The sequence below is a fragment of the Anabrus simplex genome, chromosome 3, assembly GCF_040414725.1.
Source record: "Anabrus simplex isolate iqAnaSimp1 chromosome 3, ASM4041472v1, whole genome shotgun sequence".
NCBI lineage: Eukaryota > Metazoa > Arthropoda > Insecta > Orthoptera > Tettigoniidae > Anabrus > Anabrus simplex.
The window spans coordinates 267,776,438-267,793,042 of NC_090267.1; the positions used below are offsets into that span (position 1 = coordinate 267,776,438).

General features: G+C 40.2%; 1 protein-coding gene across 2 annotated transcripts in view; it reads left to right on the forward strand.

Moving 5' to 3' along the window:
* Window positions 1–16,605, forward strand: part of LSm-4 (Like Sm protein 4) — a 209,851-nt gene that overhangs the window by 161,085 nt on the left and 32,161 nt on the right. For both annotated transcript variants that reach the window (XM_067143022.1, XM_067143021.2), the window contains exon 2: window positions 11,005–11,194. In XM_067143022.1, the coding sequence (XP_066999123.1) occupies window positions 11,005–11,194 (190 nt within the window). The remainder of the gene's footprint in view (window positions 1–11,004; window positions 11,195–16,605) is intronic.

Below are 16,605 nucleotides of genomic sequence, written 5' to 3' on the forward strand. Positions count from 1 at the left end.
GAGGACTAGATTGTGGTTCCTGCGTAGATCGATCAGTCATTCTCCATTTCTATTAGTTCTCTTATTGGCTGGAGATTCCCCAATTATGGTCTTGAATATTGCAGAATTGTGATGTTTTGGTATCCTGTCCATTGTCTCTTCTAGCTCTCCCCAGAACTTTTCAACCAATTTTCTATCTTTTCTGTTGCGGTATAATTAGTTGGTGCATGGAAGTTGATAATTGTGTATGCTGTGTTGAGTGTTTTGAAGGCTATGAAGGAAATGATGGAGTTGATCATTTTGTTGTTGACTATGAAACCTGTACCCAGATGTGGCACATTTTCATCACTCTCTGACCTGGTCTTCCTCTGTAAATCCTATAACCCTGTGATTCCATCGCTTCTTCATCTATAAACCTAGTCTCTTGCATTACTGTTATCTGAATGTTATATTTCATTAGGTATGTTTTAGTTTCCCTGTCTTAAGGAGAGAATTGATATCGATCGTTCCCAAGCATTGATGTGTTTCTTCTTACATGAAGGTGCAGGCTCCCCAGAATCCGAAGGCCTGCATACCCGACCAAGGGCTGGTGTGGATTGGTTACCACTTGGGGTAGTTCTCCTGTTTATTGTCTGCTCCATGTATCCAGAGTTACAAAAAGGTTTCATATGGTTACCCAAAGGTAACGAGTTGTTAACTATCTAGGTTGTGAGCCTTGAAGCCCTCAGCACTGATCTGTTCACTGACTAGTGGTGGGAGCGGAGCAGTTGTTGTGACGTCATCACCCGGTAGTACCAAGTGAATATAATGTGGCGGCATGTTTAAATACGTTATTGGTATGGCAACGTAAATTCAATGCCCTTTTCTCACAACATAACTTTTTTTTCTGAATACAGCAATGTTGTTTTCTGCTGGAGAAGCCAACCTGCTCATTTCATCCTTGTGATGCCTCATTATATGATCCCACAAATTTGATACACCACCACCCATCGCATGAATGCGGCCGAAAAATTTGCATTTTGCTGATTTTTATCAGTAATTTCAAAGAACTGCAACGCATCAGACAGTTTTCGTGACACTTGTGATACAAAGTTCTGTAAAAATTTATTCATTTCCTTAAATATTCTAAAACATGAATACCATGTAAAAATGGGATTAAATATCAAAATAATACCACAATTATTATCTAATATACTTTGCATTATCTATAAAACACAAAAAGTGGATGAAATATAGACGCAAATTAAGAAGCACAGATTGAACACAGGTACAAATACTCTTACAAGGGGAGGCCACGACGTTTGGTTCACGGAGTATCTCCAAACTTTGTACACATTTGGTAGTCCATTAGGATAAGATAATGTGCAAGTAGTAATGTGTACTACTAAGGCGTTCTCGAGAAAATAGCAGAGAAGTTTTCGAGTCGAATATGTACTGGTGTGTTGCGATCATGAGCACGAAACGGTAGTGGTTGAGTGGTTAGCATTCGAGCTCTGTCATCGCTGGTTCGTTGGATCGAGTCCCGCTTGTCATTTTGTTTCTCAACACTGGTCATATTCTTTCGCATATATTACAATTCAAAGGTAATAGAATAAGAAAAAAAGTGTATTTGCATGAACTTTTATTGAATTTCCAATGTTATTTGGCTCATTACTGATGTTTATCATTACAAAAAATATCTTTCTTTCTTTCTTTCTTTCTTTCTTTCTTTCTTTCTTTCTTCTTTCTTAATCTGTTTACCCTCCAGGGTTAGTTTTTCCCTCGGACTCAGCGAAGGATCCCACCTCTACCACCTCAAGGATACAACTGGAAAGGATGACCAGTACCTCACCCAAGCGGCCTCACCTGCTATGCTGAACAGGGGCCTTGTGGAGGGATTGTAAGATTGGGAGGGATAGGCAAGGAAGAGGGCAGGAAGCGGCCGTGGCCTTACGTTACGTAGGGGTCTACATCCCGGCATTTACCCGGAGGAGAAATAGGAAACCACAGAAAACCACTTTGAGGATGGCTGAAGTGGGAATGGAACCCCACCTCTATTCAGTTGAACTCCGGAGGCTGAGTGGACCCCGTTCCAGCCCTCGTACCACTTTTCAAATTTCATGGCAGAGCCGAGAATCGAACCTGGCCCTCCGGGAGTGGCAGCTAATCACACTAACCACTCCACCACAGAGGCGGACTACAAACAAATATATATTATTTACAATAATTATCAACAAGTAAATGACCAAATGCATAAAGTTTCCCTGAAAATGTATGCCTGTCATGATTTGCGAAATACCTCATATCTGACAGTGAAATCGGGCAAGGTACCCGGAACTGCTTTGAACCTGGACGCTCTGACCTGCAATATAAATGAAAGAATATGACCAGTGTTCTTTCTTTCTTTCTTTCTTTCTTTTTTTTTTTTTCTTAATATGCTTACCTCCACGGATGGTTTTTCCCTCGGACTCAGTCAGGGATCTCACCTCCACTGCCTCAAGGGCAGTGTCCTGGAGTGTGAGAATAGGGTCAAGGATACAACTGGGGAGAATGACCAGTACCTCGCCCAGGCGGCCTCGCATGCTATGCTGAACAGGGGCCTTGGTAGGGGGGATGGGAAGACTGGAAGGAATAGACAAGGAAGAGGGAAGGAAGCTGCTATGACCTTAAGTTAGGTACCATCCCGGCGTTTGCCTGGAAGAGAAGTGGGAAACCACTGAAAACCACTTCCAGGATGGCTGAGGTGGGAATTGAGCCCACCTCTACTCAGTTGACCTCCCGAGGCTGAGTGGACCCCGTTTCAGCCCTCGTACCAGTTTTCAGATTTTGTGGCAGAGCCAGGAATCAAACCCGGGCCTCCGGGGGTCACAGCTAATCACACTAACCACTACACCACAGAGGCGGTCATGATCCGTGTTGAAAAACAAAAAAGCAATACGTGGGACTCGATCCAGTGACCTAGCGATTACGGAGCTTGAACACTAATTACTCGACCGTCGCTATCTCGTGCTCATAGCAGCAACGCACACGTACATATTTGACGCGAGAATTCTCTTGCAATTTTCTCAAAAACTCCTAAGTAGTACAGCTTACTATTTGAACATCATCTTGTCCTAATGGACTACTAAAAGTGTACAGAGTTTGAAGAAATTCCGTGATCCGAATGTCGTGGTCTCCGCTTGTTAAACATGTGTCGTGCGCTACACTGTGCTCCGGTCCTCCGCGAGTACTTGCAGTTTTAAGCGGAGGGGATCGGTGATGCGCTCTACCGCTACAACCGGATTACTCATCGGTATTACTCGCTCTGCTCCCAGCTCTATCACTGACCCAGTTTCCTGTGTCATAGGTCCGGTATCCTAATTGTGGTAAAACCTTCAATCATCATATTTAATGTAATAGATAAAATAATAGGAGTTACGATGATCTATAAATTGTGTTAAACTTTTAATGTTTTGTGTCCCTGGATGTATAGTATCCATATACTTATCCTGCTTATATATTAGCATGCTCAGTTTACAATGAATAAGGTACCAGTGGACAGGATTTTTAAAGACTTGTGACATAGCAATGGACGTATTAACACACAAAGACTTCCAATATGGCGCCAAGAAACATCACCAATAGATCATCGGTGTGAAGCATGTATATATTCTTTGTACATTGTTTTTAAAAAGAGCGATTTTTTTGGGTATAAAAATATAACACAAGTGCAAGAAAAGAAAGAAAGATTGAAGAGAACAGCATTTATATCGTAGTGAGAATAAAGTTGTTACACAATGAAGTAAACGTGTTCTCGTGTGATATTTTTCTTTCTAAAATAAAAATTGCATATTGAGAACGATAAACTGGCAACCGTGACAGGACTTTTGAAACTCAGCGATGAAGATTTATCAAATGACCAGAGTGATTTTACAGATGGCACTGGCATCCCGAGGTTTACAGACGGCTGGAAGCAATTTTTTACAGAACTATTTAAAATAGTTCTGTAATACAGTCAGATAAGTCAATACAGGATCAAACAACCATATTAACCTATTATGGTTAAGTTTATCAACAGGCTGGAAGCAAGGCGGAGTTACAAGTGAGGCTGCGCCAGGATTTGATAGAAAACGAGAAGGACCCAGGCAGTTTCGACTTCGAAGTCACCTCAGAGAAGGAAACTAACGACTGGGATTATTATTTATTTATTTAGCGTATGGCTTATACAGACATAATCAGTAATATACATATATACATATTTACAGCTGAGAAACAAAGCAACTTGTGCTTCACAATTGAATGTCTAATTCTTCGATCCAGCGTGCAGCATCCGGAGTTAGCAGCAGGAAGTCATCCTCATCACCGTGATAGGCTCGAATCCTACATTCCCTGACGATATGACGAACAGTCTGGTGTGGAGCTCCGCAGTCACAGTCTGGGTTAGGTAGCTTAACGACTGGGAAATCATAACTAACTACTTTGATCGAGGCCCAGTCTAAAAACATCGAGACCCAATCTGAAAAACTCGAAGAGAAAATCGAGGCCCAGTCTCAAGAAATAAAGGGCCGAATCAATTCCTGGGTCAAAGATCTGAAAGAAGATATTAAAAAAATTAATGACAAAATCGGCAGCATAGAATTAGATGTAGATAAAGTAGTAAGTGATATGCACGTCTTGGAAAACAAAGTTGAGGAGAAGATTGGAGAAATCGAGCGGGAATCCAACAGTTTTAAAACCGAAGTAGGCCAGAAATTTACGAAGTTTAAATCTGAGGTTAATAGAAAAAATGTTAACCCTGGAGAAAAAAATTTCTGTAGACAGTGTTCAACCTAGCAGAGGTATGGACCTCCCTCTTGGGATACTGGTCGATCCTAGAGTAATCAAAGACAGCCTACTGGAATTTCATGGGAGACTCTAGGAGTGTTCTAAAGCATTTCTAAAAACATCAGAGTCTCTACTGGGTAGGACAAATATACCTACGGAAATATACTTGCAAATTGTCAGCCTGCAGCTAAAAGCATCAGCAGGGGCTTGATGGCAGAACATTAAAGGGCTCAGCCTCAACTGGGAGGAATTTGAGAAAGAATTCATCCAGAGATTTGACTCGGAGTCTGTCCAAACTTCGGTACAAAAAAGTTCCTAACTGAAGCATAACCCAGTGGAATGAGAGCAGGAGTTTTCATAATTAAAAAAAACTCCAGCTCTTTAAGCGAGTCCACGAAAGGGAAAATATTGATATGAGCGTCCCTTATATAATTGAACTGCTACATGATAAGGTTCCATTGCTTGTTAAGATGACACAACCAAAAACCTTTGAAGCAAAATTAGGCGAAGAAATAAGTTACCATACCTCAAAAACGAAGACCTCAACAGTGAAGGAACCTCAGAAATTCTACCAATGCGGGCAGACCGGGCATTTTAAAGGCCATTGCCCGGAAAACTAGCTTGGGACCATTTGAGTTGGGGTAAGGAGGGTTCTGGAAGAATGAAGAAGCCCCAGATACATGACACCTGGCTAGAAGGTAAACATATTGGTCAAATCTGTAGTGATGATAAAAATCTAATCCACCCCACCTGGCTATTAACTTGACAATTGATGATAAGCCTTCAGTCGCTCTCCTGCACACTCAAGCTTTACACTCATTTGTGAGATTGTATGTGGCAAAATTATTAAAACCTATTCGTCCTGCTAAGGTGGCAACAGTCAATGCAGGCAACTCATCACATGCATTACCAGATTGAGGATTGTACCTTTCTTCAAACTAAGTGCTCTACTGAAGTCGGAGATTTACCAGTGAGGGTTGTCAAGGATTTGATACTTGACATAATATTAGGACAGTACTTCTTAGCTAAATATGGGGTAGTGATAGATTATACAGCCAATGAAATATTCTTTGGTAATAGAAACAGAATTAGGTTGGCATGGGTTGAAAATAAAGCCATTGAGTCAGAAACTTTAGAAACCAGTGTATTGGCCGAACTGAAAACAGGACTGTTGAGGGTGGAGGGGAAGGAAGACCTTGAGAAGTTGCTGAATAAGTTCCCTGAGGTCGTTACTGATAGAATCGGATTTACCACAGTGATAAAACATAAAATAATTTGCAAGGATAATGCCGCAGTTAAACGAAGGCCCTACCCACTTAACCCAGATAAACAAAAATTTATAGTAAAAATAGTCATGGAAATGGAGAACTAAGGATTGATAGAAACTTCAGTATCAGGATGGGCTTCTCCAGTAGAACTACCTAAGAAAAAAAAATGGTGATTACCGACTTTGTGTGGACCTACGTCAGGTAAATAACATACCTATATCAGATGCCTACCCCATGCCGGATCTCCGCCATCTGATGAAGCAAGTGAGTGGGACAAAAGTCTTCAGTACCCTCGATTTGAACTCTGGCTACTGGCAAGTAGAAGTCGAAGAAGAGTCTTGACCGATGACTGCTTTTTCCACTCCAAGAGGACTCTATCAATTTAGAGTCATGCCATTTGGTCTTAAGAATGCTCCAGCCACCTTGATGCATCTGATGGACAAAGTCTTGTCCGGATACACAGGAGAATTCTGCCAAGTCTGTCTGGACGACATCCTCGTGTACAGCAGGATATTTTCGGACCATTTGGAACACCTTGCTAGAATATTAGAGAGGTTGGGGATTCACTTACCTGCCAAGTCAAGAAGTGTCAGTTCGCATCAAACTCAGTTGAGTACCTAGGTCATGTATTGACGGACAAGGGCTTGGAGAGACAAACTGAGAAGAATAGGGCTGTTCAGGAACAGGAAATGCCTCGTACGAAATGCCAGGTGTGTCAATTTTCAGGCCTCTGTGGGTAGTACAGTAGCTTTGTACCACATTTTGAAATAAAAGCTGCTCCGCTAACCAAACTCTTCAATAAAAACATACCATTTAAATGGACTCAAAGGGAAGAAACAGCCTTCCAAGAGATAAAAAGATCTATTTGTGACACTCCAAGTCTAGTTTATCTGGATACAAGCCGGGCGGTCTGCTTGCAGACGGATGCGAGTGACATAGGTCTTGGGGCTGTACTATTCCATGAGAGAGGAAGAGGAGGTAAGGATATAATTGAGTATGCCAGTAGGAAACTTCCTGCTCCCGAGAGAAACTATTGTACAGCCGAGAAGGAGGCATTAGCAGTTGTATGGGCTGTCGGGAAGTTCAGAGGTTATCTAGAAGGAAGTAAGTTCAGACTCTTTACAGGCAACTGTTCACTTCAGTGGTTGAACCAAGTGTCTGGAACTAAGTCCAAACTGATGTCATGGGTCTTGATCATTGCCGATTTTGACTTCGAAATTTGTCATGTTCCTGGCGTGTCCAGTCAAGCTGCAGACAGTCTATCAAGAAATTCTGAGGACGGACAGAAATCAGCCACGAATTTATTAGAGAGAGATTCCTGGGCCAACTAAGAGGTCTCAAACCGACCCTGTGCTCCTTGCTATCCGACGAGGAAATAATGAGATAGATTTAATAAGGAAATGGCAGACTGAGGACATGCCCTGTAACAGAATGGCATCCTGGATCAGCAAATGCAGCTCTAATTGTCGATCTATCCTAGTTCAGTTGAAGATGTGCTACAAGAACTTATGACTTGAAGACGGCATACTTAAGTATACTTCCCACCTGCCTGGATCTTCTCCAGTCATTGTCATTCCGAAGTCGCAAACCGCGAGGATTTTGAACAAATACCATGATAATCCAGAAGCCATTCATCCTGGTCAAGAGGAAACCTATTCTTCGATTCGGCAACTTTTCTTCTGGGTACACGTGTCGGGAAATCAAGGACTACATTCAAGTCTGTGCAATCTGTGCTCGTACTAAGGTGAACAACCAGAAGGTGAGTACCAGCATGAGAGGACACTGACCACATCAACCTTGGGAGGTCCTCCCCGTTGACCTTATGTGACCCTACCCTAGGATACCTCGCGGAAAAACGGTGATCCTTGTGGTGACTGATCTATTCACCAGATGGGTGGAAGCATTCGCCATCCCTGAAGCCATGTCAGGACGTATCGTACAACTCTTAAGGGCGGAAGTCTTCAGTTGGTATGGGTATCCTCAGTGTCTACTCATGGACAATGGCAGTCAGTTCACTTTGAGACAGTGGTTGCAAACTTTGTTGGAGTGGGAAATTGAACTCTGGACAACACCCATCTACCATCCACAGGCGAATCCCATGGAATGGAGAAACCAGGAGCTAAATAAGTTGTTTCAGATTCACTTGGTCGACAGAGAACATACCAAGTGGGACCAACACCTGCACGAGACCCTTCTGGCCATCATACAGTGGGTTAATCGCGTCATGGTTTTCTCACCTGCAGAACTTTTCCTTGGACGCCCAATCAAAAGAACTGGTGACTGGAACTTCATCCATGGACAAGGAGAGGAACCGGAGGATCCTGATACATGGCACGTGCGGAACCAGCGGCAAATTCGACATGCGCACCGCCAAGCCGAAGAGCGTTCAAGGAGAGAAGCCGAGAACAACTTTGCACCAGAGGAAAGGGAGTTCAGACCTGGAACCATAGTTCTTCGTCAAAACATCCCCTCGGCAACAAGCTTCAAAAGTTCCACACTGGGATGGCCCCAAAGTGGCTCGGACCTTTTGAGGTGGATAAAAAGTTATCTCCTGAAGACTACACTACCAACGAAGATGCATATTTCAGATTTGAAGGCGTTACCTCGACCCCTACATTAAGCCGGAGAGACCAGAGAGTGGACGCTCTCTAAGGGGCTCCAGAAAATGCAGAAACCAGGGAGGATCAACACACACCGATACCTACCTTGGAGGATGAGAGAGATGAAGACAGATATCAGGACACTTGGATATAATTTAAAACCTAGAGAAAGGAAGGTCCAGGATAGATATTGAAGGTTTTAGGGGGTAAAATTGTCATAGGTCTGATATCGTAATTGTGGTAAAACCTTCAATTATCATATTTAATACAATAGATAAAATAATAGAAGTTACGATGATCTATAAATTGTGTTAATATATTAATGTTTTGTGTCCCTGGACTTATAACGTCCATAATCTTATCCTGGTTATATATTAGCATGCTCAGTTTACGATGAATAAGGTACCAGTGGACAGGATTTTTAAAGACTTGTGACATAGCAATGGATATATTAACACACATAGACTTTTTGTATGGTGCCAAGAAATATCACCAATAGGTCATTTGTGTGAAACATGTATACATTCTTTGTAGATTGTTTTAAAAAAGAGCGATTGGTTTTTAGGGAATAAAAAGATAATGTAAGTGCCAAAAAAAATGAAAGATTGAAGAGAACAGAATTTATATTGTAGTGAGAATAAAGTTGTTACACAAAGAAGTAAATGTGTTCTCGTATGATATTTTTCTTTCGTAAATAAAAATCACATATTGAGAATGATACCTGCTGGTGTTGGGTATGCAACATTCCACTAGATTGTTCAGTTTATCAGGGGCACTTTGTGCAGGTTATGTGCTAGAGTTGGAGTGGAAGAGGCTAGTTGGATTCTCTTGCTGGAGTCACTTAAGTGCGGCCAGTATCCAGTATTCGGGAGATAGTAGGTTCGAACCCCACTGTCGGCAGTCCTGGAGATGGTTTTCCGTGGTTTCCCATTTTCACACCAGGCTGTACCTTAATTAAGGCCACGGTCGCTTCCTTCCCAGTCTTAGCCCTTTCCTGTCCCATAATCGCCATAAGACATATCTGTGTCGGTGCGACGTAAAGCAACTAGCAAAAAAAAAAAAAAAAAAATATATATATCTCTTGCTGGATCCAATATATTAATGTTGCAGATGACTAGCAATGACACATTTCACTCCCATTTGCCAAGAGCTCCTCCCAAATTGATTCCTGGGACCGTAATGTCTCTATTATTTATTGATTTAATTATTGTTTTTGAAGATTCCCTTACAGAGGCAGCTATCCCCGAATGGAAACATTTATTTTATTTGTAATTTATTATACTAAATGAGTGGTGATGTACAATATTGGGAGAGACCCTGAGAATATCAATGGCAGTTTCTCTGGTTCCAACATACTAATTTCAAAATTCTGAAAGAAGGTAACACACCAAATAGCAGCCTAATCACCTCCCAATTTTGAAGCGTCAACAAAGTTGTGAGATGAACAACAGACAATGCTATGATGGTAAATGGGGTGAAAAGTCAGATTGTAAGTTTCACCAAGAGGAAGAGTCCTCTCAGCTTTAATTACTGTGTTGATAGAGTGAAAGTAGCTACTTCATAGGGATCACTGTAAATACCTAGGTGTTAAAATAAGGAAAGATCTTAATTGGAGTAATCTCATTAACGAGGTTGTAAATGAGAGTTACAGAACTCTTCAGTTGGTTATGAGGGTTATAGTAAGGATGTAAAGGAGAGGGCGCATAAATTTCTGGTAAGACCACTATTAAATTATGGTCAGAAATTGTGCTGTTTTCCTTTTAATCTTTTCCAGTTCTCGAATCAAGTCATCCTGGTGCTAGTCATACAGGAAATGCATTTATTAAATTAAGCATGCATTTATTTTTATTTCCTCTTTTTTTATTCGAATAATAATACTATATAATAATTAATATTAATAAATAATTATTATTATTGTAATAATAATTTTGTGTGGCTATTTCAAGCCAAGTGCAGTGAAGGATAGTGTTATGTTGGGGCAACACAAATACCCAGTCTCTGAGCCATTTGAATTAACCAATGAAAACCCCCGTCCTGGCCAGGAATTGAACCTGGGACCCTCCGAACCGAAGGCCAGTATGCTGATGATTCAGCCAACGAGTCGGACATTTATTCCTATGGTTAAGCTATACTTTCTTTTTTTTCCGGACAGTATAAGCCAAGTTGATCATCATATGACCTACTTTAACTGGACAAGGGGAACAATGATGTCTTAAACTACATTGTGGAAGTTTTAATTGAAATGAACTTTTTCTTTCGTTGTTGTTGTTGTTGTTGTTGTTGTTGTTGTTTTGCCTCTTTATTAGCTCTGTGCAAAATGTCTAAAACACTACATTGCTGTTTTTTAAGAATCCTAAAGTGTATTTCTGTTTCAGTGGCTGTCAGTTACCTGGAAGGAAAGCAGATAGCTGAAGGTGCCCTTGAGAAACTTCAGAGCCAAGTTAATGCAATTGATCAAGTATATGAATTGTATGCTGCTGTTCTGAATATCGTACGATCCTTTATGCGACTACCTCCAGGCCATATGAAAGTAGAGAACTTCAAAGAGGACCTCAGAGATTTAAAGTAAGACTGTTATCTGGATGTATTTGTAGTGAAAGAGAGAATAGTATTAGAAATGAATGGATGCTTTAAACATACATTTACCGGGTGAGTTGGCCATGCAGTCAGGGGCACGCGGCTGTGAGCTTGCATCGGGGAGATAGTGGGTTTGAATCCCACTGTTGGCAGCCCTGAAGATGATTTTCTGTGGTTTCCCATTTTCACACCAGGCAAATGCTGGGGCTGTACCTCAATTAAGGCCGCGGCCGCTTCCTTCCCACTCCTAGGCCTTTCCTATTCCATCGTCTCCATAAGACCTATCTGTGTCAGTGCGACATAAATCAGCTAGCAAAAAAAACCATACATTTTAAGATAAAGTATGGCATAACCATAGAAATAAAAAAGAGAGGAAATTAAAAGTAAAATTTTTTTTTTTGCATTACTAATCCATTATCTATAGATTATCACCTGTAGAACTAATGACTTTGTACATGCTTTAAACCATGGACTACTTTTGAACATCACTAATTGATTTTGAGAGTTGATTGGAAAACTGGACTGGCAAGAATGGAACTGAGATCAAACAGAAGAAAGCAAAAGGAAATACCTCAACAGCAATCAAAGATGTAAGAAGGTCATAGGAGAAGACAAGAAGAAGAGTTGGGAAGAATTCTCACAAAAAGTGGAAGTGGATGTAAGTGGCAGTAAAAGGATGCTGTATGGGCTTATAAGAAGTAAGAGAACGGAAAGAGTTATCACAAAGGAAGATGGAGAATTGTTAACACACCCAGAAGAGATAAAGAGAAGATAGGAGTATTTTGATAAGCTATTGAATGTGAACAACTGTACAGGAGAGACAGAAGCAATACAGTGTGAGGACTCAATAACAGAGGATGATACAACAATGCTGGAGGTGGAGTTGGCGGTACAAAATATGAAGATGGGAAAAGGAACAGCAACAGGAATGGATGAAATCACTGTGGAAATGATAAAGGCTGCTGGACCTGTTGGTAAGCAATGGTTGTACCAACTACTAAAATGTATGTGGAAACACAAATGTGTACCAGAAGACTGGAAAAAAGGGATAATAATACCAGTGTTTAAGAAAGGGGACAAAAAAGTTTGTGGTAACTATAGAGGAATCACACTTATATCGCAGGTAGTTAAAATACTGCAAAGGATATTAGAAAGAAGAATGAGAAGAAAGATATGAAGGAGAGTTACAAGAGGAACAATATGGCTTCAGGAGTGGAAGATCTACTGTTGACCCAATCTTTAGCATGAATAGCTGATGGAAAAGAACTGGGAGTATAGAAAGGATCTAGTAATGACTTTCATAGATGTAGAAAAGGCATATGATAGTGTCCCCAGACAGATGTTTTGGGAAACCAGGGCTAAAAAGAGACTTGGAAAAGGTATGTTAGAAATGGTGTAAGTAATGTACAACAGCTGTGTTAGAGGGTACTGACCCCAGTTGGAAAGACAATGATTTAGGAATAAGACTGGACTAAGACAAGGGAGTGTGCTGTCACCTCTTTTGTTAATTATGGTCATGGATAAAATTGTAAAGGAAACAAAGGAAGCCTATCAATGGAGATAAAGAGGTGATGATACTGCTATTTGCAGATGATGATGTAATCTGGGGAAAGAACGGCAAAGAAGTGCAACAAAAAAAATTGAAAAATTGAGAAGTAGGGCATGAAAATCAGTGCAGATAAAAGCAAGACTATGCTGATGTCGAGAGGGGAAAGCCAAGGAAAGGGCACTATGAAATTTGGAAGTCAGGGTCTGGAAATTATGGACAGCTTTAAATACCTAGGAAGTGAATTAATCCAAAATGCTAAGGTTGACATGGAGATTAGCAGGAGGGTACAGCAGGGCAGTGCATTCTACTGAAGTGTAAGAAAACTTGTTTGGAGCAAAGAAGTACCAAGGAAAAGTAATGAGATAATGTACAAAATGTACTATGTACCCATACTGACTTATGCAGCTGAGACTTGGACTTTGACTAACAGGCAAGAGAGTAGAATTCGAGCCAGTGAGATGAAATTACTAAGAAGAATGATAGGAAGTACAAGGATAGATAGAGTGAGAAATGAAGATGTTAGGAAGGAAGTTGGGATAGGAAAGCTAAATGAGAGATTTGAAAAGAATAAACTAAGGTGGTTTGGACATGGAAAGAGGATGGAGGAGAATAGAATTACAAGACAGATGCTGGAGGCAAAGTGCAAGGGCAAGCAAGCAAGAGGAAGACCTAGAACAAGGTGGATTGAATCAAGGAGTGGCATAAGAAGACAAAATTTAGACTGGGACAAGATCATGGAAGAGGAACGGTGGAAGGAAAGAGGAAGATGGAGAAATACCATAAATACTCTGAGCCGGCAGGAACTGGATAAGGGGAAATGATGATGATGATGATGATGATGATGATGATGATGATGATGATTATTATTATTATTATTATTATTATTATTATTATTATTATTATTATTATTATTATTATTATTATTATTATTGGAAAGGTGGACTGTAGGACATGGGCAGATATTTTAATATAGTTCTGACTGTGTTGGAAAGAATTTTTCTTGTTGCACATGATTAAGGAGACCTCATACTAGTACAGGGACTGTGTTGGAAAGAACCTTAATTTTCTATTTTGCTACAATTTTTTGCTTAAGGATTTCACCCGCATAATGAAATTAAGTACTAATGAGACCAAATGCCATAACATTGGAGCAAATAAACTTTGATCTCATTCTGCATCCTAGTATTTATCTCTGTACTTCGCTTCGACCTGTGTACCCCACTAAACAGGATAAAAGCATGAAGCCATGGCCAGAGCCATGCACAGCACTATCCAGTTTATGATATACTAACAGAATGCTAGAGTGAGGATCACATACGAAGGCAGGTGAGTTGAAAGTATTCTGCGCTGTGTAAGATATAAACACAGTTGGCCATTGCGATGTCACAGGACTGGTTTCTTGAATGAGCACACTCAACTCTCTCTCCAGCAGTGGGCTTTTCAAGTAAGTACAAGTGACTCTGAGGGAAACAAGTTTGTAGTTTAAAAGTTTTCTCCTAGCCACTCATATTCGACACTGTGACTGGTTTTGTAGAAAAAATGTGTTGTATGTGGACTGGTGTACTTATAGAAGACAGTTGTTTGGAAATGTAACTGTTATTATTACTCAATTGTAAAGGGTTTTTTCATTATTGTTGGGTGATATTTTGTAACATTGTAAAACTTTCGTGACTTGGACTTTTGGAACAGGGGGGGGGGGTGTCTGCCCCTGTCGATTCTAGAAGCATGTTCTAGTTGTGTATTAGTTTCATAAGATGGAAGGTTCTCCATAAATATTTCCATTGGAGAAAATAACAGGGGTTTTGATTGGTGAATCTGGGTGGCGAGAAGTAAGCTTCTGTGGTCTGATTGGTTACCTGGTGATTGGACCGGGGCCAGCTTCGCCCTCCTCGAAATAGTAAGGCAAACTTTCAACATATTTCACTTCTCGCTGTTCTAGCGAGCAGACGCATTTCACCAATCGTCCCACCCAGGATGGCCATCCATGGGGTAAACACTGTTGGTTTCATTTCCACCTTAAGGTACTCATCGACCCTCCATACAGCCATTTACAAGGATATTTTGGATTTTTTTTATTGGCCCATACAAAATTATGTTTTATCTAGTTTTCAGAAATGTATAATTCATACATGTTTTCTTGTTATTTAGCTTATTTAGCTTAAAAATGATCGGTGCGCACGTGTTTCAGCAGCTGTCACTTTGACAACGTGAAGTTTCTGGCTTGATATTTCAATATTATTTCATTCAAAGCGTGTGTTTGAACACTTTATTTCTCTTACTCAGAAGTTAGTTTTCCTGGTGGGCAGCAGATGGAAGCACTAACTATGTTGTATTCTTTGACTAAAGGAAGAACATCTTTCCAAGTCTCGTACGCAAAATAGAAGGAAATCACGCGTGTTTCAAGGGAATCAACACGCTAAGACACCTACGGAATTTCAAAATAACAAGTGTTACTGATAGTGTGAATAATCGTGTGCCAAAAAGTGATTCACATAGATTAGGTTCAGACATTGTAAATACTGACGTATTTAGTGATGTTAATTTTTGTTCTGGGAACGTTCTGTTTGATTTAGAATGTCTACATACTATGATTTTATTTGTACCTTGCCCTGAATGTTTGACATGTGGTAGTTTAGTTATAAATGTAGATAATAAGAGATTGGGCTGGGCCATGTAAGTTGTGTGGCTATCAAACATAAGACAAGACGAAAAACCCTACAACTTGGAGTAATGGACAGTATTTGCCACTTTAACAACGGCTGTACGTCAGAACTGGATATTCCCAAGAAGGCTGGCATTAATCCAGGCAAGTATACAGCGTCCGGCGTAGGTGCCGTGCATAAGGAGCACCTTACTGTGGCTCTGAAGCAGTGTACTCCAGAGCAAAAACAACGTCGGAGATATTCACGGGCGAGGAGGAATTACAACACTGACCTAAAATCTCAAGAAGAAGGCACCACCTGTGCATCAGGAGGCTTTAAGGACCATAGAAGTAAGCTAGTTTATTCTAAATGTGTATCTCAACTTTAAGTGACTTTTACTGACGTATCATTTTTTTTTTGTGTGTGTGTTTGTCATTACTTTGGCAACTGAAATCTACACTTAGAATAGAGATATTAACTTCATTAAAAACTAATTTGTAGCTAAATAATTCAGCTTTGTTGTATGGCAGAATAATACAATTACATTGAAATTAAGGGTCTGGACCCCTGAAATTAAGTTATTTTTCTGTATGAGAATAATTGAATTTATGGTAAAACATTAAAAAATTTGGCCCTATGAAAGCTACGAAAACTATTCTGCTACACTACACTCAGAACGTATTGCAAGCAATATGAAGCAACAATGAGTCTTTTATGTTGAATAGGATCAGAGATATTACGTCCCAAAAATGCTTTACAATGGCGAAAAATGAGAGTATCCTCCTATTCAATAGACGTATTGAATAGGAGGATACTCTCATTTTTCGCCATTGTAAAGTGAAACCGTCAATATGGAATGACTAATATCTTGTAACCAAAAATGCTTGTTATTTTTTCAAAATTTCTTTATTTTATGCCAGAAATCCACTAGTTTATACCCTTAGAATCCGTGATATCAGTTTCAAGAAAATAGAATAACTTTGCTGAAATTTCATCACCAGTGTCGACGAGAACCCTTTTCGATTAAGTACGAGTGACTCTGAGGGAAACAAGTTTGTAGTTTAAAAGTTTTCTCTTAGTCACTCATATTCGACACTGTGACAGGTTTTGTAGAAAAAAATGTGTTGTATGTGGACTGGTGGACTTATAGAAGACAGTTGTTTGGAAATGTAACTGTTGTTATTACTCAATTGTAAAGGGTTTTTTCA